Source organism: Sycon ciliatum, chromosome 2, assembly GCF_964019385.1.
Source record: "Sycon ciliatum chromosome 2, ocSycCili1.1, whole genome shotgun sequence".
Classification (NCBI taxonomy): domain Eukaryota; kingdom Metazoa; phylum Porifera; class Calcarea; order Leucosolenida; family Sycettidae; genus Sycon; species Sycon ciliatum.
This window is the reverse complement of record NC_088644.1, coordinates 21,241,473-21,264,907: the sequence shown is the minus strand read 5'-3', so window position 1 is coordinate 21,264,907 and position 23,435 is coordinate 21,241,473. Positions and strand designations below refer to the sequence as shown.

At 46.7% G+C, this 23,435-nt stretch overlaps 1 protein-coding gene across 1 annotated transcript; it reads right to left on the bottom strand.

The window, feature by feature from the left end:
• Window positions 1–445: 445 nt before the first annotated feature.
• LOC135809166 (uncharacterized) lies at window positions 446–23,243 on the bottom strand. The gene is made up of 12 exons (XM_065322452.1): window positions 22,683–23,243; window positions 21,452–21,630; window positions 20,419–20,648; window positions 20,096–20,253; window positions 19,565–19,653; window positions 18,493–18,667; window positions 16,560–16,787; window positions 11,118–11,540; window positions 10,411–10,542; window positions 6,404–9,796; window positions 4,227–4,324; window positions 446–3,331 (listed from the first exon to the last, which is right to left on the bottom strand). Exons 1-12 carry the CDS (start codon window positions 22,947–22,949, stop codon window positions 1,243–1,245), a joined length of 7,461 nt encoding a protein of 2,486 aa, XP_065178524.1. The 5' UTR covers window positions 22,950–23,243; the 3' UTR covers window positions 446–1,242.
• Between the last annotated feature and the right edge of the window lie 192 nt (window positions 23,244–23,435).

Here is a 23,435-nt window from a genome sequence, read left to right as displayed (position 1 = left end):
AGTGAAATTTTTAACGAAAAAAAAGTTAAAACCCACCATATACATAACACCAACTACATGACTCAGTACTCCTTACTTCACGAAGTAACCCCAGGGCCTGCCTGAGATGCGAAGTGTAACGGCACACTGAAATGGATAATAAGTTATAATAACTATTTAATAGGCACTGCAATAATTGAATTGTTGACCAAAAGCCAGAAGTACTGACTGCCTGGTACAGTGTACACGATAGCACTGCATGTACGTCATAAATACATATTTCACAGCATGCTCCCTGACCCGAACACAAGCCACAGGATGCAGGCCCAACCCTGCCCTGCCAGTTACGTGGACTTACAAGCCACAGGATGCGGGCCACAAAGTACAGTCAGTGGTGCGATGCACGTGCCATGCAAGGACATTCAAGACCACATTCACGCAACACTTGCGGAACCAAGACAGCGGGTCCAACTGAGTAGATTGTTCCACTGCAAAAGCGTGGGGAGAGAGAGAGAGAGATAGCAGTAAACGAATTCCAGGACAAGAAAGACTAGATAGAGAACAACATTGAGGCGATGGGATAAAATCAGGAATGGCATCACGGAAAACCCACTGTTATGTTTTATGAGGGGCTATTTACACGACTTGGCGAGCAGCAGCGATATACAATGTGTCACCATACTGTACTGTGGAGACGGGTGGACATGCTGTGTATACTTCAGTACAAATAACAGTCATGTGGGGAGCGCAAATGTTTGTTTGTTGGATGTACAGGTTGATAGCTGTTGGAGAAAAGAAACGGTGAGAGCAATTTCACCAGGAAGATTGCTGGTAATAATGACAATGGAGTCCGGCATAGAGACTGGAGTGGATGAGAATGACGGTGATAACTGTCAGGGAAGTAGCTGGTACAGAGAGTCAGTAGAGACACCCCCCACCATAACGGACGGAGGCGCACAACAAGGGAGCGTTGCACAATACTAAATAAAAGAAACAGATACAAACACGGGGTTACAACTCTGCGATGGTGAGGTTATGAGTAAGCATTTAAACTATATTCTCATCCAGAAGACAATGTCCAATGTCCAATATGTCAGGGAAGAGAGGGAGGTGCGGGGGAGGTGCGGGGGACGGGGAGCTGACTGCAACCAGTCAGCCATAGTTAAAAAATACTGTGAGAAACGCAAAATGTGCTTGGCTAGTAGTGTGCCAGCCACCCAAGCCAATATCGGTTCATGCAGGTACGTGTGCAGAGTGGTACGCTTATCCATACATCTGTCTACTGTAGTAGAATGAGTCTGCTGCTAAGGCTTGCACACCAACACCCGCATGCCCATTGCTAAGACCCTGCGATGCACCATGGACATAACCACTGTCCACAGGAGCCATAAACGCTGACTGTGGCTGATGCGAATCCAGAGTGGCAGGCATGCGTTGGGCCTCATTGTTACCGTGGTACCCTGCCGGGGATGGAAGGGGAGACTGTCGATTGCTGTCTGGAGATTGACCACCTGATTGAGTTGAAATAGGTAGATGCATCGGACCCTCTGGTGATGTACGCCGATAAGAACCCTCCTCGCCTTGCAGTGGCTGCTGCTGCTGCTGTTGTTGCTGCTGGTGGTGGTGGTGCTGCTGCTGTTGTTGCTGGTGGTGCGGTTGCTGCTGCTGTTGTTGCGGTTGCTGCTGCTGCTGTTGTTGCTGGTGGTGCTGTTGCTGCTGCGGCTGCTGATGATGCTGAGAACCTGTAGAAGCATGTTGATCAGCTGCAGTGCTCTGTTGCTGCATCAACAAATGACTTGGATGCGAAACTGTCTGGTAAGGCATATTAGCAGCAGCAGCAGCCTGAACCGGATGATACGGCAAGTGTGACTGAGGAGCATTGCCATTGTCAACAAGAACATGAGAACTGGCTTGTTGAGTGGGTGCTGGCTGAGACTGCTGTATGACGGGCTGGAGTTGCCCACTCTGCTGTTGGAGTTGATGCGCTGCTGTAATTGGCTGGTAATAAAGAGCTTGTTGCGCATTCAACTGCTGCTGAATCTGTTGCTGTTGGTGCTGCTGTTGGTGCTGCTGTTGGTGCTGAATCAGTTGTTGTTGCTGCTGCATCTGTACCTGCTGCTGCTGGTGCTGGAGAAGTTGCTGCTGTTGCAATTGCAGAGTCTGCTGTTGCTGGCTTTGTTGCAACTGCTGTGGTTGCAACTGTGGTGTCTGTTGTTGCTGCTGCATCTGGGAAGTTTGCTGTTGCTGAATCTGGGGTTGCTGTTGCATCTGTGATGCCTGCTGTTGCTGCATCTGGGGTTGCTGCTGAATCTGGGAAGTTTGCTGTTGAATCTGTGTCGCCTGCTGTTGCTGAATCTGGGGTTGCTGTTGCATCTGTGATGCCTGCTGTTGCTGCATCTGGGATTGCTGTTGTATCTGGGAAGTTTGCTGTTGCATCTGTGGCGTCTGCTGTGGCTGCATCTGGGGTTGCGGCTGCATCTGTGACGTCTGCTGTTGCTGCTGTGGCTGATGCTGCACATTCTGCTGAGATGATAGGTACGGGGTATGGTGTTGCTGCTGCTGTTGTTGCGGCACTACATGCTCCGCCTGACGATGTGATATAGGCTGCTGGTAGACTTGTCCCATGTGCTGATGAGACTGCACAACCTGTTGTTGCTGTGGCTGTGCTTGATGATACACATCCATACCATTCTGTTGATGATGGTGCAACAGCTGTCCGGGCTGTGACTTCTGCGGCATGACCGATTGTGTGACATAAACTGGATTTTGGTGCTGCTGAGCATATGCCATCGTGCGAGGCTGGTTCTGAGACTGGGTCGCTTCCTGCTGAGCATGCTGATTTGTCTGCAATTGCTGTAGCGCTGCTGGCTGTGGTAAGAGCTGATGCGGCATCAAGGTATGGGACGGCAGGGTGGAAACACCATGCCCCATCATCCCCCCGGGGATTAGTACATTCTGTGGCATGCTGTCTCCATACACAGGATAGGCAGGTAACAGGTGAGCGTCAGGCATAACACCGGCAGATGCAGCATTAATGTTATTATGCACTGGGTGAGGTGCTTGGAACATGGGGAGTGATGCCTGCCGAGACAAGCCATTGGGAACTGTAGCAAAGCGAGGCTGCTGCTGCTGCTGATACACCATGTTACCAGCCATAACAGGCTGGCCACTGATCGGCGTAGAAGTAGCAACATAGGACAACATGCTATTGCTCATACTCCTCTCGATGTGCTGCTCATCAAACCAATGTTGCACTCTGAGCGGGGACTTCTGCGGTGCCACAGAACCCTCGAGATACACCTGAGTTTCGGCCAGTTGCCGACTGTGCAACTCAAAGCCTTCCCTGAATTGCCTGTACATACCAATGAACACATAGAGCAGATACACACAGATACACACAGATACACACACACACAGGTAGTGAGTAGCGAAAACATCATGCTTCGAATCAGTCAAGATCCGGAGAATTGGGAGGCAGACCCCACATCTCCTTGGGACAATACGGGTACATTAGCATTTCATGATTTGATGGCCCGGAACTGGGGTGAACAGTTGGAACAACATTACAGCATTCAGCAAACTGAATGATGATTATCGCTAGGGATATTCCGTCAACTGCAGATAAACGCATCACCTACGCATGGCAAAGTGTGGTGGCCTTTGGTGGGAAACTCGAGTACTTCACCTCAGATATCTATTCGGAAAAGCAAAGGGAATTGAGTCAATCGACGCAATGCCTAAGCTGCTCTGGCTGCTACTCCAGATGTGTGGGTCAATGCTGAAGCAGCCAGGACAGGATCCAAGCAAACTAATACCAGAACAGCGAGTATAACGACTATAATATAATATGCACTGTGGAAATTTGTATACATGTATTGCAGAGATGGTAACTTATACAACAAGACGGTCGATGCCTGAATGATCAAAAGGTTTCCTAGCATCCTAAAATCATCAACTCTTGGGTCCAAAGAAAATCAGATCGCATTTCCTACTGTCAAAGACGCACTCTTTCATGAAAGATCGGAAGAAATCCTCTAAAGCTAGAAGCCGAAAATAACTTGACTGGCTCTTTCCGTTCAACATACATCGCGTGTTGTGGGTACATGTTTGGACAATTAGAAGGGTTTCCTGGCATATTGAGGTTCGAATTACCAGGATTCTACCTGTATATATTTTTTAGTTTAGAGCGAATGCTATCACTTGCTGAAATAACTAAGCCTGGGCGGTAAACTTAGGGTTAAGCTTACCGCTGCAATATTTGGTAAAGATCCGGGAAACTTCTCAGCATGTCGTCGAATTCTTCGGTGGACACCTCAGTAAAGGATGTCTTGCGAATGAATAGAAGCTGTGAAACAGAAGAAATAACCGAAAGCAAAAGCAAATGCACATCGTGGAACACACTAGTGATATACCAAGGAAGGGCACTATACTTGCCTGTATACATGTGCACACACCTTTGATCTTTGACTCCCCGCAGAGGCGATGGTAGTGATGCTACAGCAGAATCCATAGCAACTTGTGCTAGGATTACACCATTCAACAGCTTGTCAGGCTGAAGAATTGACCGCCACTATTCAGCCTTGTCTACACAGCACAGTTATTTGAAGTGGCTTTTTCTGGCCAGTGAATCCCTACTTTTTGGTCTTTTTCTTTCTTTTCCCATACACACTTCACACAACATACTCCGGCATGCACTGGTTGTTGGTAACCACCCAGGAGAATGAAAGAAAAGCCAGGAGGAGACTGAGAAAGAGAAGAAAGACGTGTGTGTGTGTGTGTGTGTGTGTGTGTGTGTGTGTGTGTGTGTGACCATAATCGTTGGGAATTGAACCCGCAACCTCTCGATAGGAAATCGACTGCACACACCATTGCACCATGGGACACACGCACACACGCACACGCACACAGACAGACACACACACACTTTCCGAAGCATCGGTGTAGTACGGCAAGTGAGTAAGCTTCCATTCAAATCAATTTTTCATACAATATTAGGGATCTCAGCGCGTGAACTGCGCAGCCAGTCTGCGCAGGTGAGATTTTCGATCCCAAACGCGTCCAGTGCAGAAATCGTGGAAAAGAACATTTTTTCGAAATAAATCAAGTTGAAGAAGACAGTAGAAATGGCTGAATATTGCATCCAGGGAAGCACGTTCTACGGCCATCTCCAAGCTACCTATCTCCCAGACACTCTCTCAGAGGAACTATGGAGGGTCAAAGAGCACAATCTTTCACTCTTGGACGCAGCGTGAACACCTCTTCTACTGAGCGCGATGTCTTCTCTCCGAGTGATAATGGCGGCGATGTTCGCAAAAAACGTCAGAATTTTTGACTGAATCCTCTCTGAAGTGGGTTCTTGCCGCATGGAAAATTATAGGAAAATCGACCGGGGCAATATCGCCTTGGCCACGCTGTCCTTCGGCGGGAATTACAAAGTATGGTTCGAACGACGATGAAGATGACGATTCCGCTAGTGTCCACCGCGTCCCCTAGTGTCGAAAATCGACCGTCGCCATTTTTCTGCTGTGTCCGCGAGCTGCACTCAAAACTCGATGACGCAATGTATGCGCAAACACGAACGCGCTGAGATCCCTAACAATATCTGTACACTTGAGCAGCTTGTTTGTAATGTACTGGTACAAAGATTGTACAGTCACGCTCAATGAAATGCCATTTCATGGATGAGTCAGTACCATTAGGCCCTGGTCACACTACGGCAGAAATGCTGCGTCAGCGTCTGAATCATGAGTTTTCCATGGCAAGTGACAAAAAGGTGGGAAACCTGAGCATCAGACGCACCAGCATCTGACGTGGGCAAATCGGCTGCGTAGACGCTGCCGCTGCAAGCACTTGCATGAAAAAACAGTGTCTTTCGAAAAAAGCGTACGTACCGTACTGTATCATAGTGATTTGGTTCGCCAGAGTAGTTTTGTGAAGTGAGTCAGGCCGCGACAGCAAACACAAAAATGCAGTGTGACCCCGCGTCTGCATCTAGTGCTGGGGTTCGACGCTGCGTCCAGCATCAAACTTGACGTGGCGTGATCGAAGCCTTAGCGCACAGCCTAGTGTTCGCGCGTCTGGGTGGTACATCGACCAGCACTAGTTGAATCATGTTATTGGATTTCATTGAGCACCACAATGTATGTACACGCATGTACATGTTTTCACGGTAACAGCGTGAACAAGGCGAGGGCACACGGCATGGGAAACAGTGCTCCTGACCTTGTTCACGCTGTCACCGTGAAAACATGTTACCCATCAGGCAAGGCTTGCATTAAACTTCGAAGTATAAGCATGTATATGTAGGGAGGTTTTGTGCACCCCAAAGGAGTTGGTTTCCTCATGATTTTCCCATCATGTAATCCACAACACCACTGTAGTAATTAAGATAAGGGAAAAAAGACTGGCTAGTACCGGTACTTACGTAGTCATTGAATGTACGATAACAACATGCTTCCTTAAAATCCACCATAGAACTGTAGCTATAGGGATCCTGAAGCTGCTGCTGCTGCAGCTGTGCTGAAAACATGCCTCCCAAACTCTGTCGGTGCGGCAAGTCTGCTTGCGCCCGCTGCTCTTGTGGCGGCATACGCTGCGGCTGCTGCTGTGGTAGCAGATATGGCGGGCTAGATGTACGCAGTTCAGGACCAGCGTGTACAGTTGCACGGCGCACCTGAGACATCGAAGAGAGACAGGATGACGATGGCAGGCCCCTCGTGGCCACAGATGGGCGCGACGGGAACGCTGGTTGAAAGTCCTGCACAGCTGACACCACGTCAACACCATGGCCTTGTACCGGCTGTGAAGCGCTGATGCCTGCATTCTCGGCGGCTGATACTCGAGAATGTGTCCGCACTGTGCATGGCGATACTGAGCGGGACCTGGACACTACAGAGCTTTTAGATGAGACATGACTAAGTCCTGCTGTAGTATCATGGGAGACTGCCACTGAATTGAAGTTGTGGGCCGAAGCAGGCAGAGTAATAGCTGGTCCTCCATGGATACTCTGTCCCGGCAACACCGCGGCTGTGCTACTGATCGAGGCACTAGACGCACATGCAGTAAAGGAGGGTGCTGTACTTGTATCTGGGCTTGTATCACATGAGGAGGTTTGCAGCTGACTGCTTGCTGCATCAGAACTAGACAGAGATAGCAACGATATGGTTGATCTGGAACCAGACAGACTAATCCGATTGATCGCAAGACCCGTCGACTGCTCCATCTCTGGCTGGTGGCATTCGCGCCCTGTGGCAGGCAGACAAGAGTCCCTTCTTGCGTGGGTCACAGCAGATGACCTATTGGCACCCGCCGCATTGGTCTCTGACTGTGCCAAACTAAGGTCAGTCGTAGTAGAGAGAATCTGACAGTCATCAGGTAAATGGACATCCTGATAGTGATCAAGCACAGCCACTTCGGCAGGCTTGTCACCGGCAATGTTTACAGACGCCGCAGTAGGAAGGCAACTGGTGGCATCAACCACATCCATTGGACTCTTCTTATTGTCACCCGCTGCTACACCGGTCACTACTGGGTGTATGCGACTGGCTGGAGGGGACATTGATTGAGCACCACCGCTTTCAGATGACCCCGTTTTAGCTGCAGTCATCACTTGAGCCATGCACACCAATGTGCTATCACACCGATCATCGGATTTACTACCGCTATCACTCCTTGCTAATGCACTAGCAGAAAACGAAATTGCGGCTGTATCATGATGTTGCGCTGCCTCCAACGTGTCACTACTGTCACTGGACGACGATGAAGAGTGGTTCAATTTAACCTCAGACTGCACTATTCCGGCTAACACAGACTTTCGAGGTACACGATTACTGTCCAATGGAGAAGATTGCTCGGCATCGTGATTAGCAGGCGTACTCGCACTACTCAAGGTAGATGTCTGCCCGGCTGAGCTGATGGCAGAAGCCGCATGAAGTGAGGATGACATGCCAGGAGATGCTTCGCCAACTGATGTTATCGTATCAGTGGAAAGAGCCGATGATGATGACGCAAGCGGCGTGGCTGAGCTATCGCTATGCTGTGCGGCATCAGTCAGGGATGAACAAGGTACCGTGTTTTTGTTCATTGCCATTGGACCACAACTACTTGAACAGGTACTTCCTAGACTTTGTGATGTAGCTCTTCTAGACTCGAGGCTCGAATCCGGCTCAACAATCTCCAAGATACCACCCTCCGGGTCTTCCTCATCCTCAGTGTCAACGGAGGCAGTCGCAGGGTCAACGGAGGCAGTCGGATACATACGCACCACTCGGAAGCATGATCTGCCATGGCCAGCAGCGAAATTCTTTATACCCTGCTTGTTGGCAGCAGTATTATCGCCACTGCTACTGATCATACTCGAGTCTATGTTGGCGACACTGGCAGGGTGTTCAATGTCCTTCACTGATGCAATACTATCGATACACTGCTCGACAACACCGGAAGTCCTGCCGCTATCTCCAGGGGTTGGAAACTCATCATGGCAAGATTCATCGGACTCACTCGTCTCCCCAGCATCACCATCTCTGGCGCAGGTCAAACCTGGTGCGTCTGGAGGCAAAGGTTCCTGGATCACAACATCGATCACGTCATCACTGACACCGAGTTCCGGGCGACAACCAGTGGCGAGCGTCTCTAAACAGCAGTCCAGAACAGCAGTGCCCTGGCCACTAATGAGGTTGTCATGTAATGAAGGCACCTCATCAGCCGACACGGACCCTGCCGTTGACTCGTGGCATGTGGATAATACAGCAGAGCTGTCATCACAAGCAGACGAGTGCGTACAGTCGTCCGAAAATTCAGGCTTATTGTAGAGTGTAAAGTTGTCATTAATGTCACAGACTGAGAAGCGCGATATAATCCGCGTGGGGCCCACAGAGTCCCGATATAATGGCAATGGGGAGCTACTGGGTGTTGCCTCGTGAAGTGGCATATCACTCTCGACCAACGCCAGGCATTCTTGTCCATCTGCCTGGGCACTTTCAGACAGCCTTGGCCGCAGAAAGTCGCTCACAGAATGACTGATATCTACGTCACTGTTGGTGATATCACATACTGGGGAAGGATCATTTTCCACCGCCGCACATTCAAATCGACCCAACTGAACAACAGAAATATCATCATCATCGCCATTATCAGCAGTAGCAGCAGCAACTGTGTGCTCCTGTTCTGCATCATCAAGACAAGGAGAGCTGAGCTGGCAACATGCACCATCTTGAAATATAGAAGGCTGAACACCGTCACTGCACTTTCCAGTAGAACGTTCCTGTTCAACATCACGAACAGTGGGTGGGGCTGGAAAATCAGAAAGAGAAGAGCACGAGCAGGCAGAACGAACACCATGATTCCCCATATCTGATGATCTTGAAGGCGGAGGTGAAGATGGCAGACTGACGGAAGCCCGCTCCAAACCTGTCACAGAAGACAAATCTGCACCAAAGGTAACCGGCGAGCCTTGTTGTTCGTCAGCCGAAACAGTGCTAGATGAGGTTGGTGCCTCTGCTACATTCAAGTTACAGCACCCGGCAGTAGTAGTAGTAGTAGTAGTAGACTGCATCATGGTTCCGTCGTCATTTAACGTTGCACCGCTGCCTCGTGCGGCACACAAATACTGGGATTCCGTCGGACCCACTGAGCTGGAAATTTCACAAGATTGCTGAGGCAAGCTGCTGCCGCTGGCTGTCGTCACTGAGTGATCAGCAGTTAGCACGCTGACAGTGTTCGTACTTGCTGCATCAGTGGGCACAACAGCTTCAACCGGAACCTGTTTGGTATCGCAAGCGACAGACGTCGTAGCACACTCGGTTGATAAGGGAGGGACCTGCACAACACACAAAAGCCAAAGTAATCAGCAGAAATGAGTTGAACTCTATTCCAGTCAGAGAAAAGAAGATAATACAGACGGAATCCTGATAATTCGAACCCCAATGTGCGGGAAAAGTTTTCTATCAAATCGTCTGGATTCTAATTAATTATCCAAACATGTACCCACAATGCATGCATGTCAAAATGCTCGCATTGTCAAGCAGAGTTGCGCTACGCACCTGAGACACAGATTGCATGGACATTGAACTGACTTGTATAAGGTGCAGTGAACTTTGAATTACTTCGAAGTATGCTTTACTAACTTCAAATTATCAGAAGAAGCCTCTAATTAAGCGGCATGTTCGAATTAAGCCACATTCCAATTATCAGGATTCCACCGGTAACTGAAAGAAAGAAAAGTTACAGAACCCCATCCGCAGCATTAAACAGTGTCACCTAAAATGTCTATGCTGCGCTACTACAGCTGCATAAGCAACACACAAAGCAATTGCATGTGAAGCAACTGGCATTAGTACTGCAATATTGGCTAGTATAGAAGTAAAAATAACACTGCCCGGTAATAAAGAAAAGGAAGATAGCAAGAAGAGGATGACATGGAACTTGACTTGCCTCAGTGTTCAGGTTATCCAAGGCCATCTGTGTCTGACGTTCGTTCTCCTGATCATGTGCACACTTAATCAGTTTGCGAAGCATCTGATCGAGCATCTGCTCATAGCTGTTGGGAATGTGCTCACTCGCCACCTACATAGCAACATGCATATGCATACACATGCACACACACGCGCGCGCGTGCGAGCGAGCACGCACGCCCACACACAAACACACCGGAGACACGGGAATGAAAGACTGAACAACAGAAGGACACACAAGATATTGCTGCTTGCACAAATGAGAATGGAAGCAGTGAGATAATGCATTACCAAGCTGTGCAATGCCATCCAATATGCTATCACATGTCAGGATGTTGCGGTCAAACTGGTTCCGCTATTGCCTCTAGGTTTGCATGCACAAACCTTAGTAAGTGATATAGAATGCCCAGATGCGCTAAATATTCGTACGTGCAGTGGGTACTTCATCGCGCGGCCCTGCCTAGACCACTGTACCAACTTGTTGCACCCATATACGCCCTATATAGTGTGGAACGTTTAGAGCGGAACTTACGTAAGCCACTGGCATGGTGCATGACATTGCACAAAATAAGTATCCACCATACAGGACGAGTGCATCCGAGCAACTTCAAAAACACATCAATGGTAAGCAGCTGCTCAGAATCCAACATATTATATTGAGGTCCCAATAAACAACCAGTTACCTACCAAGTTCTTGGCAATATCAGCAGGCTCATCCATTGTCAACGAGAAGACAAATTCGATGACATCAGATTGATAATGGAGAGCACTGTACACTAGGCCGCCATGCACATTCCTAAGCGCCAAGCGAATATCCTTCGCGGACTTTCCCTTGCCATTCTTCGCCTTTTGTTTGGCTTTCCCCGCTTTATCAAGCGACGACTGCTGCTGCTGGCCGAGAGTTTGATCTTTCTCTATGGCTGGCTCATTGCTAGTAGGTGGTCGAGCTGGCTGAGCTGCTGCCGTCGGTGGGGGTACTGAGGATGGCGTTGCCGAGCTTGACTGCATAGTGCTAGCTTCATGACTCTCTGTGGAAGACTCAGCATCACTCTTTTCATTGCTGGGCACACGACGTAGCTTCTCGGCAATGATGGATTCCTCTGGCGTAGCCTGAACACAACAAAGAACAAGAGCAAGAACAACATACTTTTTGTGAGCCATTACTAGCATAACACTAACATATTAGACACAGTGAGTGCACCCAGCGTGCACAACTGCACATGCACAGCGTATGATCCACACAAGAAAAAGCATGCAGGTTTGCATCACATGTCAAATGCCACGGTGTACTCCTCAACGCGACGAGACCCAGTCAGCACTATTTGTCGCAGACGTCAACTGCTCTGGCTGGGCCATGTTGTTCGCGAAGGACCTAACTCAGCGTCTTACCAAGCACTGAAGATGGCAATTAATACCCGGGACATCAAGCGCCCACGTGGGCGACCCCATCTCAGGTGGATTGACAATATTAAAAATGATATAAAGCACGCCAATATTGATATTTCTGACTGGTTTGAACTGGCTCTAGACAAGAAAAAATGGCTGATGCTTGTGGAAAAATGTGCTGCGCTTGCGTAGTTGTTCTAACTGCGATACGTTCTACTTGTTACAATATTGAGATGCCTTTTGTTGGCTCTTCTGCCTGGATTTCATTGACAGATGCGTTAAGCCCATGGATCCTTCCATGAGTGACATGCGAACTGTAACTATTATTAAGTTGATTGTTCCAACTAGGAACACACGCTTCTTGCCGAACTTGACACTTCACTTCATGACCATTACCGCCGAAGTCGCAACTTCTAAGTTCGTAACTATTATTATTATTATTATTTCGTAAGGCCACACCAAGTTTTTTCATTGTTTCTCGTCACCGCGCGCGTACCTTTCTTGAGGTTTGGACCAAAAAAAAAATCTCGCGTCCCGGTAAACACGCATAAAAAGGCGTTGTAAAAGTACGCGCGGCGTCAAATCTGGAGTGCAGTGCTAGTGCACGAACCGAAGGACGACTTTTGCACCGTGTATGTACGCATACCGGTAGTTCAAGTACCACACCACCACACGACCTGGTCGTCTTCTTTGCTACACACAGTTCCGGTACAAGTCAAGACAGTGCATGACAGTGCACCGTTTTGGACTGACAGTGTTCCGGGCATCGGTAAACTTGCGGCATTGCGGACTACAAGCACTGTGAAGTTGCCGTGATTCCTTGAGTTCTTTATCAGTTCATCTCGTCGTGGGCGACGATGGCATCTGAAATAGTCAGCTTCGCTGTGACTGTGGATAGCAGAGAGCCATGCCTTATCCCATAAGGTTTCTGTTTTAAATTTTAGCACAAGCGCGCACTTGGCTGTTCTTTTATGTACCCCTTGTATAATAACTTTGGTTTGCTTTCTTTCCTATTTAAATAACATGCAACACTGGACTTCCTCACCAGAGGCCGGTGCAGGAGCCTGGTTTTCTGGCTGTATGTTGCAATTGACTGTCACGCGTGGTGTATAGTCTGATTTTAGGTCATAAATTGGGCCTTTGTAGTGTAAATAGCAGTTTTTTGTTTTTCAAACCCTATTTTGTTTTTTTTCCGCCCGCCCGCGTTCCTTTTGAGATTTTCAGGTGACGAGAAACAATGAAATAACTTGGTGTGGCCTAATAAGTATTCGCATGCAACGACGCAAATCCACACAATTCAGTAGACACTTCTTTTCTATCAAACGTTTTCTTTCCCTTCTCTTCAGGATAGTACAGGGAATGTTGTAAATTTGAAAAAACACATAACTATATAGAGAATGAAAGAAAGAAAAAAGTCAACACTTCAACATAGGTGTTAAAATGATTAAAGTGTTAAAAACTCAAAAACAAACAGCTGCAAGTTGTAGACAAACACGTTGAACACATCAGGGAACACTTGTCACACTTTCACGAGGTGTGACACCAAACAACTGCAACGATAACACATTCTCCTTCTGTACACATAGTTCTGGATCTAGTTTACGAATATACAGAGCTTCTAACACAGCAAGATGTAACTTAGACCTTCCACGAGTCAAAATCAAAAAGATATCAGATGATGTTTTTTGTCACGACGAGGACCAAGAAACCTGCGAGAACTTTTTAACAACCCTAAACGGACTACATCCTGCATTAAAATTCACTGCAGAAGGTGAACGGGACGGTGTGATATCCTTCTTAGATGTCAATATTACCCGCAACAACGACACCAAGAGTTTAGACATGACGGTTTACAGAAAACCCACCTTTACTGGCTTGTATATTCCATGGGGAAGCTACACACCAACTAAATCCAAAGTTCACCTTGTCAAAGCACTAGTCTATCGTGCCCATCGAATCTGCTCTCCTCACCTTCTTCAAGAAGAACTGAGGCGGCTCACATCAATTTTGAAAAACAATGGATACCCCTCGTCACTACTAACAAAACTTATTAATAACAAACCAATCACGCAGGATCCGAAACCATTTGGACCGGACAGGTGCAACGTGGTACTCCGCTTACCCTGGGTGGGTGCTGGTTGTGCGCGCGTCGAGAAGGAGGTGCGCAACATTGTCTGTTCGTCTTACCAGTGCGTGAAATTGTATTTAGTATTTGGAACGACGCGTGCGTTCAGTGTGAAGGACGTTCTACCTACCCTTAGTAGAAGCAACCTTATTTATTTTTTTCAGTGCCGAGAATGTGAAGATCGGTACGTAGGTAGAACCCTTCAACACCTGGGCGCACGCATCCGTCAACATGTGCCGTTAGGTCTTGTCCCTGTTGACGCTCGTGGTACTCGTCCTCGTAGTGGCCGTCCTCCAAAATGTGCTGTGCAGTCCGATACTGGAACGCCTTTGTCTGCGCCCAGTGTAGATGTACGCATGCGCGCCTCCGCCTCGACGGGCGGGGAGCTTGGCCCATCTCAGACTAGCGTGAGGAAGTGAGGGAGACCGTCTCGAAAACCACCCAATGTGACACTGGAGCTCATAGACACCGGAAGAGTTACCAGAAGCAAGGTGAAGAGACGGAGTACTGGGGATTTGAATACGTCGATAATGGAAGTGACAACAACGATCAACAAGAGGAAACGAGGAAGACCAAGAAGTGAAACGAAAACGGCCATGAAATCAACAAAAACGGACATGAAATCATCGGACGTTGGAGGTGTGGACCGGAGCAACCAACCAAACAAGCCTAACGGAAGAGAACAACGGCAGGCGTCGAAGGTGACAGAGCTAAGTGATCGGACATCGTCCATCAAGCGTCATTTGTCGGGCAGTGCTAGTTGTCGTAAGTTGTATAGTGATGATATCTTTTCGATTTTGACTCGTGGAAGGTCTAAGTTACATCTTGCTGTGTTAGAAGCTCTGTATATTCGTAAACTAGATCCAGAACTATGTGTACAGAAGGAGAATGTGTTATCGTTGCAGTTGTTTGGTGTCACACCTCGTGAAAGTGTGACAAGTGTTCCCTGATGTGTTCAACGTGTTTGTCTACAACTTGCAGCTGTTTGTTTTTGAGTTTTTAACACTTTAATCATTTTAACACCTATGTTGAAGTGTTGACTTTTTTCTTTCTTTCATTCTCTATATAGTTATGTGTTTTTTCAAATTTACAACATTCCCTGTACTATCCTGAAGAGAAGGGAAAGAAAACGTTTGATAGAAAAGAAGTGTCTACTGAATTGTGTGGATTTGCGTCGTTGCATGCGAATACTTATTACGAAACTGTTTTCCCACCGCCTCCAAACTACTGTTTGAATTATTATTATTGTTACTTCAATTTCAAATTTGGACTTCACGGAGAATTTCAAAGTTTTAGGAAATTAGAGGCCACATGCCACGTACTGCTCTTTTCTCTCCGAAACTCAACAATTGCAAGCCAGATATGAAAGAAAGAAAAAATCATCAGTCACACCACCGGGACTCGAACCAGGGACCTTGCTATTCGCGAGCAATAGCAAGGTCCCTGGTTCGAGTCCCGGTGGTGTGACTGATGATTTTTTCTTTCTTTCATATCTGGCTTGCAATTGTTGAGTTTCGGAGAGAAAAGAGCAGTATGTGGCATGTGGCCTCTAATTTCCTATTATTACTACCATCTTCAATCCAAGCGGTCTTTTTGCAGCGAAGAGACCACTTGGATTGAAGATGGTGTGTGTGTAAGGTTTCCATTATTATTATTATTATTTGCACGTGCACTGGCTGTACAACCAGCCAATTCTCTCCTCTAGCTATGAAACAGAATGATTAAAGGGGAAGTTAAGGCAAAAATTAAAATTTCACCAGTTGTAGTCTTCGGGGTGCTGAGTCGAATGGTCTTGGTCCGAGGAAGCTGAGACGCTCCCTTCCTACTTGAATCCCAATCGAACTCGCGCACTTCCACCGAAACTGGGTGACTGCGCCCTACTAGATGGGGATTTGTATGCAAAATGTCACTAAAAGCGCCATTTCGTTCTTATAAAAGCACGGATGACCGCGATTGGCCCATATGTTGTAGTCTTTTGGACGCTGAGTCGACTGGTTTTGGTCCGAAAAGGCTGCGATGCAGCGTTCCTCCTTTATTCCCAATCGAACATGGTTGAACAAGCGGTCACGTGCTCCTGCGTACACCAGTCACCTGGTCACCGTGCCTGCAGGGTACAACTTACTAGCCTGTTTGACCTTTTTTGGATGCACTCCTGTCACTCGAGTTGAACCTTGGTGTGAAATTTGTCGCCTGCTGGCGTGGTGACCAGGTGATTTGGGCACCCAGGAGCACGTGACCGCTTGTTCAAGCATGTTCGATTGGGAATAAAGGAGGAACGCTGCATCGCAGCCTTTTCGGACCAAAACTAGTCGACTCAGCGTCCAAAAGACTACAACATATGGGCCAATCGCGGTCATCCGTGCTTTTATAAGAACGAAATGGCGCTTTTAGTGACATTTTGCATACAAATCCCCATCTCGTAGGGCGCAGTCACCCAGTTTCGGTGGAAGTGCGCGAGTTCGATTGGGATTCAAGTAGGAAGGGAGCGTCTCAGCTTCCTCGGACCAAGACCATTCGACTCAGCACCCCGAAGACTACAACTGGTGAAATTTTATTTTTTGCCTTAACTTCCCCTTTAATAGCGGACGTTATCAGAAAGCACAGGTACATGTACGTACGTCAATAGCTGCAGCGATGCTGCCCTGCCTTGTCACCCTGTCTCGCTTGTACTGATGAACGCGCTTGCTGGCACCTTGACTGGTGGCATTGGAGAAACTAGAGGACCGTGACATGCCATTGGCATCTGGTGGGACATACTCTTTATTCGTCAAACAGTCATTGATGGCAGTTTTCACCCGAGGTGCAATCATAGCCTGGTCACCGTCATTGAACATCTTCTTCGACAGCTGCAGGAGAGAATCCACAAAAGAATATGTACAAGTACATTTGACCTTTCGTTTAGTTAGAGGAATGGAAACTGCTGTAGGTTAAATCTTACAAGCTCTGAAAAGTAGCCATCGTAAATACAGTTGGGCAAGAAACATAATTATAGTGGTATCGATGATTGAGAGGAAGAAATCCACAATGGAAGAACAATGGAAGAGTCATCAAATCGGTAAAATACTAAAAAGTTATCATAAGGCCATGGTAAAAAATAAAGTTGATTCTCAGGTCATGAGCCTGTGAAAATCGGTGCGAGCGAGCGATTTTTTATTTTATTCCCACAATTTTATAATTTCCAAAGATAGGGTCACACATATGTACGCCACAGGTTCATATAATTATTTTATTATTCAGGCCATGGAATAGAAAAATACCGGTATTTTACTACTCCCTGATTCATGCCTTTCGCATTGACCGTTTTCATGTGCGCATATGCATGCATAGAAATTTAAAAAATCGTCGGTGCGCCGCCAAAAATCGGTGCGCGCGTACTTGAGAATCAAAGATAATTTTTACCATGGCCTAATGTTCTCTTTTGGAGTTTGAGCACTATTAGGCCATCATTCTTTATACCTATCAGGGATGAATTTATCCTGTATCGCATCGCAGTTTGCTATGCAAAATCGATCAACTGCTACTCAAAAGTCGCCGTGACTCAATCAGACCATCCATGCCTAGCCTGTGCTGTCAAGTAACATGCATACAGTGCAGTATACGTGGTGCAGGCACTCTCAATCTGCGTGCACATGTATGATTCTGTCGTTTTTTTGCAAATGGGCTTTCAGGCATCACTCTCAAGAAGGACAATGTGGTAAACACCCAACCTTGAAAGGAAAATGCTAATCAAAATCAAAGACTGCTACACAATTGTGATTTTGTATGGCAGAAACTGCTATGCAAAAATATGACAATAAATTCATCCCTGCCTATATATGTATCTATTATTGCACGATTAGAATGCTCAACTGCTACAAGAGCAGGAGCGAAATATATAGGTATCTATGTTTCGCGTCGTCCGCGCATATGTTTTGATTTTTTCGGAACAAAATAAAAAAATTGAACATGCGCATGTACAGTCAGTGTACAATCGTGCGAGTCATCATGCGCGTGGACTGGTTGCATACGTCGAAGCTGGGATTCAGAAATGGCCTCGAGGCCAGCGTTGGTAAATCGTTTGCTCGGCAACTGCGTTCAGTATTCTATGAGCTTACACCAGACCACATCGATCGCCTCAAGCTGAGAGGATGCGTCGTTCCGGAGCTCTTTGCACCGCTGTTGAAGGCTGAGTACAATAACCCAGCGGAGCATGGACATCAACGGTTCCCTCCTCTGGCCAAAGTGAATATTTACTCATGCTGATAACCCAGATTTTGTGCCTCTATGTACGATTTCTCTTTCGAATGTACACCATGCACGAGCTATGGTGCTATATACGGTGCTATGCACCTCTGATGAGCCTTGAACTGACGCGAAACATAGAAGTAAAAATGGTGGCCTTAGATAAATCACTGTGTATTCACTGGGCATAAAATATGGATAAGAAGAGATCCCGTTATTGCGAACAAATGCCATCGATCCATTGTTTTAATCAAATGAAGATCATCGATAGCCCATGAAGCACTATGGTGGCATGTAAATATGTCAGTCGCAATAAGAACACTGTCTTACCATGTACTTCACCAGCTCCTCCGGCTTCGCATCTTTGGAGTCAAATGAAATCTGGGTGGAGTCATCTTGGGCCTTCAAGCTCAGCTCCATCTTAGTAGGTCCAACCCACTTCACCGTTATCTTAAACGGGTCTTCCTTGAAAAAGTCGTGATCAAGAATTTGCTGGAGAGTTGCCCTGCGAATAAATGACAAATATAATCAGGTAAGTGCTTACTAGCTGACAAAGAATAACATGTTCTACCTTTTTTTAACCTTTTATTACCGGCCTGCAGACTTTCGATCATATATGATCGAAAGTCTGCAGGCCAGTAATATCTTCGTAACTCCATCATTTGTTGTGCAAATTCAACAATCGAAAGGTCTATTTGGTAGCGAAAACTCCAAGCTATCCAATGCAACAATCGCCGAAAAGTTGCGATGTCGGAGGTCAGAGATATCGCGCGCCGTAATCTGACCTCGGCAAATTCAAATTTTTGATCGATCACTTCGCCATTATTGGAGAAAATCCCTTTTCGTGTGCTCTTTGAGCGAATAAGCACATGATAATGACGTAGTCGGCTGAAGTTTGAATCGTCTCAAACAAATTTGGGCGTTCTACGATGAAGGAGAGTGGAATGGCATTGATGGGACGAATTTGCTTGCATATCAGGCTTGGAGACGACTTTGCTGTGTTACCGCGCCTGATTTGTGGCAACTGGATAATGGAGCTTGGTACCCTGGTGTTGCTCTCGCCAAGAGCTTTCCAACGAGCCCTAGATTGTGAAAATCAAGTGAAGGAGACCAAAGATATGACCTGGGGAATTTGGAAATTGTACTGAAATTCGTAATTATGGTGCGTGCTGTGCAAGTAATCCGGTAATAAAGGGTTAAAAGCCTGAATAAAATATTTTTTTTTAAGCCAGAAACCTGCCTTGTGTCTCGTTATTCGAATATTCATGCAGGTCGAAAGTTGAAACAATACAAGTTGGAATGTGACATTAGCCTCAAATAGGACAGCTTACACCTAACAAAACACAGTGATCCTGCTAAGGAAGGCACACATTGTCAACCATGGCATCACTCCAAAACTTACCGGTCAGAGCTCTTAGAGCGCAGGCAGCAAGAAATCAGATCTTTAAGTACGGGACGATCTAACTTCGATAAAGATGCCGGCATGACGCCCTGAACATCGGAGGAAAACGAGTGCACAAAAGTGAAAAGACCCTCTGTGAGATAGGACTTGGGTTAAATAGGGTTGCGTTTCAATTCAATTCCAATTACATTGTGCTAGCAGCAACACTACAGTGTTTGCCAGTGGAATTCGTCCTCATGATTAAGGACTGCCTTGCTCAAGTGCACAGCCTAGTGTCTGTAGTGGCAGGGCCATGCGATGGCCGGCGATACCGTATTCACGAGGGAGAATTTCACTGGCAAACACGGTGGTACAGTGTAGTTCAGCTCTAAGCAAATAGAATACCAGCTCCCTTACCAAACACAATGGCAAGCACAGATGTAAGCACACAGCGGACACACAAGCAAGCAGCCACCAAAAATTACACACAGCCACAGGAGAGAATTGGCACGATTGGAAGGTGAGCACTTGAAGTAGGAAACGCTAACTAACCGTTGTCACTCTTTTGTAGATCTGAGCAGCATTCTGGCACTCCTCGTACGGATACTCTAGCGTTGCCATTTCCAGCAAGCACATTCCAAATGCATAAATATCAATGGATTCATCATAATGCTCTTCATACATTTCTGGAGCCATAAACTCCGGTGTTCCTGAAGTAAAAAAAAGAAAGAAGTAAAACACCCGCGCACAGAATGTTAGTACTGTAGTGAGCAAAGCTCAAGTCACATGCTACTTTCATGCTGCCATCGACATTCAGCCACACATTGCATTGCAGATGCCGGTCCAATCATCGCCAACTAGACCAACGCACTCACCTATGACACTCGCCACATAGGAACGTCTCTTCAGGACGGCAAGGCCGAGATCGCCGATCTTCACAGTTCCGGTGGGTCCGGTTATGAAGATGTTATCGCACTTCAGGTCGCGGTGGATGATTGGCGGGTTGTGGTTGTGCAAAAATTTGAGGCCCTTTATGATCTGCTCACACCAGTTCTTTACAATCTTTGGCTTGTTGGTGATTTTGACACGGAATTTCTTCAAGTAACTGGAAAGGAACATAAGACGGGGTAGAACAAGATTGAGATACAAATTCAGCCAAAACAAAAAATAAGTTTGTTTCAGGTCGGTAACCCCCTCCCCCCCCCCCCCCCCCGAAACTGACTCGGTCGGCCGGGAAAATATTTTTTCTGACAATTTTTAGGTTGTTATTATCAATGGTCCTGATGTTTACATACATGTACACGTACATGATTGTTCTTAGATTGACAGCATGAAACAAGGTGATTATATGCGACGGCCAAAAGCAGATCAACATACAGTTACTCGATGTACATGTACAATACTACATGATATGCAGATGGTATGGATCAATGCCACAGTTGACTGACTATACTCGTACAGACTGTGTACTCCTGATAGGCTCAGTGTGCATGTCTAGTACTTTCTGGATAGGCACGCTGCAGGCATGCATGCACGAAAAAGGGTGGATGCAAATGAGCGGTTTCCCCAACTACCTACATAGCAGGCTCTCAGGCACGTATTGTACACATATCAGGACCAAAACAAGTTTCAGAATTTGGGGGAAATGACATGGTCAGCCGACCCGAAACAAGGTTGCAAATCTGCCCCCCCCCCCCCCCCCCCATCCCCTACACTTTGAACACGTGTTTACATCCTCATTAGCGTTGTAACATGAAAGCATTCCGGCAAAGAAAAAGCAAAGAACTATGCCACATAACAACTAGTTGGGCAGCAATGCAGATTGCATTGCTTTACAGATGAACGGTCGTATTGCATACTGACAATTCATTATTGCAACACTGAGATGCTGGCTTGAAAAATACTCACTTTCGCAATGTTCCAGATGTCATAAGCTCAGTCACTAACACTAATGTTGGATGCTTCTTGTCCTCAGATGGTAATTCAAAGTAGTCATGGAAATGCAGAATGTTCGGATGCCTTAGCATTTTCATCATCTTGGCCTCGTCCTTGAATCTGGTATACTCTGATTTTTTAAAGTGCTTGGACTATAGGATAATATTGACATATACATGCACATGGACACCCACACCACACACACACACACACACACACACACACACACACATACAATCGCACACCCACACACATACATCCACACACAATCGCACACCCACAAACACACACAATAATAAAATACTGATGTAAGAATGGTGGCTTTCACCAAACAACATAATACAGCTGGCCATTAGAAGACAGCGAGGGACGGTTCTCAATACAACACAGGGTTTCATAAGGGCATTTCAAACTAATAAACACAATTCACAAGTTAGAGGGACAGGTGCAAACGGGACAAGCGTGAAGAAAAATGGACTGTCACTACCAGGACTCGGACCAGGGACCCTCGCTTAAGTTATGGCCAGTGATGCTCTACAACTAAGCTATGGTGTAGTCAGCCTCCAAGCAGCGACTGTCCAACATTGTCTCCTGACTTCAAATCCCCAATGAATCATATTTCTCCATTTCCGAGTGCGATGTGATGGCCACGAAACTGGAATCCCGATAGCACCCTTTACAATTAGTTGTACGAAAGGTTCAAGAGTTATCTCGCACAACCAGCCAAAAAGACACAATTATTCGTATTGAACCTTTTCGTTCTTTGACGCACGCGTATAGTACACACTTAAATTAAAGACTAATCTGCCTCCGTCCTTCGGTTCAAGAGTTGTTTGTAGATTTGAACAAGTTGTACCCAGCAACGCGAACACCATGCTGACGTACGGCCTTGCATTGGTCTTTGAGGCGCACCATCAAGGCATCATCGCATCGCTGACTTCTTCTGTGAATGGCATGTCGGGCGTTCGCATCGCATGGCGCATGGCACATTGCAAAAAAACTTCTGTGAATCCCGCTTCAGAGCGCAGTTATCCACCTAGCCAAGAACCAACTTTACCAGTAGATACAGTTGTTCTCATCGAGAATTTTAGGTGTTGCATTATAGTACAGGTACTACTAATACTATTAATGTAGTATGGACAATGAGAGAGTTAGTACACTACACAAAACTGCCCAAACTGCAATCAAGCAGTCTGCCTCTCACCTGCAGTTCACACCATGCAACTGCAACACCCGTCTCAGTATCGAGGCCCTTGTATACGGTCTTGAACGACCCGGTCCCAACCATATCTTGAAATTTAAGATAGCGTTCATCCGGGCTGCGATCAACAGCTGTCATTTCTTCATCTCCATCCAAACAGTAACTATCATTTCGCGTTCGACGACCGGCGTTCCTACCACTGACACAAGTGACTTCGGACTCCATCGGCACGGCTTTATCAGCCTCTGTGTCGGCCGCAGCTGCGGCCATGTCCACGCTAGGGAAGAAGGTCTCCAACAAATCCTTTGATATGAAAACCACTTCTGTTAGCTGGTGTTGAAGTTTTTGATTGAACTGAAATTAGGACTCGTGCGGACCAGCATGGCAATGAAGGGACGGCTCACATACATGATTGAAAATATTCCAAAGACAAGGAGAATAACTCTGTGAAACCAATGTGCCTCCAAATAAACAGTAGCCTCCACACTTCGAGGGAGATGAGAAATTGACAAAACTACATTGTACTTGTACTAAATTTTCTCTCAAACTCAAAGAAACCTTTCAATGGATTCTTGGCCTTGCTGACAAAAATGCGGACTGCAGTCTACAACCATGCATGCATGCAGCCCAGTACCGGCAGTAGCTACCTACACATAATCAGACCTCATCATCATTCATGCATGTGCTGGTGTGGGCGACTCACGTCAACAGTCACCTGTATCTCACCATGCATGCTCACTGCACCAACTCGCGATA

Bases quoted from the DNA above. Each gene is read 5' to 3' on its own strand.
- LOC135809166 (XM_065322452.1), bottom strand. From the start codon at position 22,949: ATGGCCGCAGCTGCGGCCGACACAGAGGCTGATAAAGCCGTGCCGATG. The intron at 18,668-19,564 runs GTAAGTTTTGGA...ATTTATTCGCAG, and splicing joins CGCTCTAAGAGCTCTGACCG to GGCAACTCTCCAGCAAATTC. The intron at 11,541-16,559 runs GTACGTACATGT...TGTTGTGTTCAG, and splicing joins GCATCGCTGCAGCTATTGAC to GCTACGCCAGAGGAATCCAT.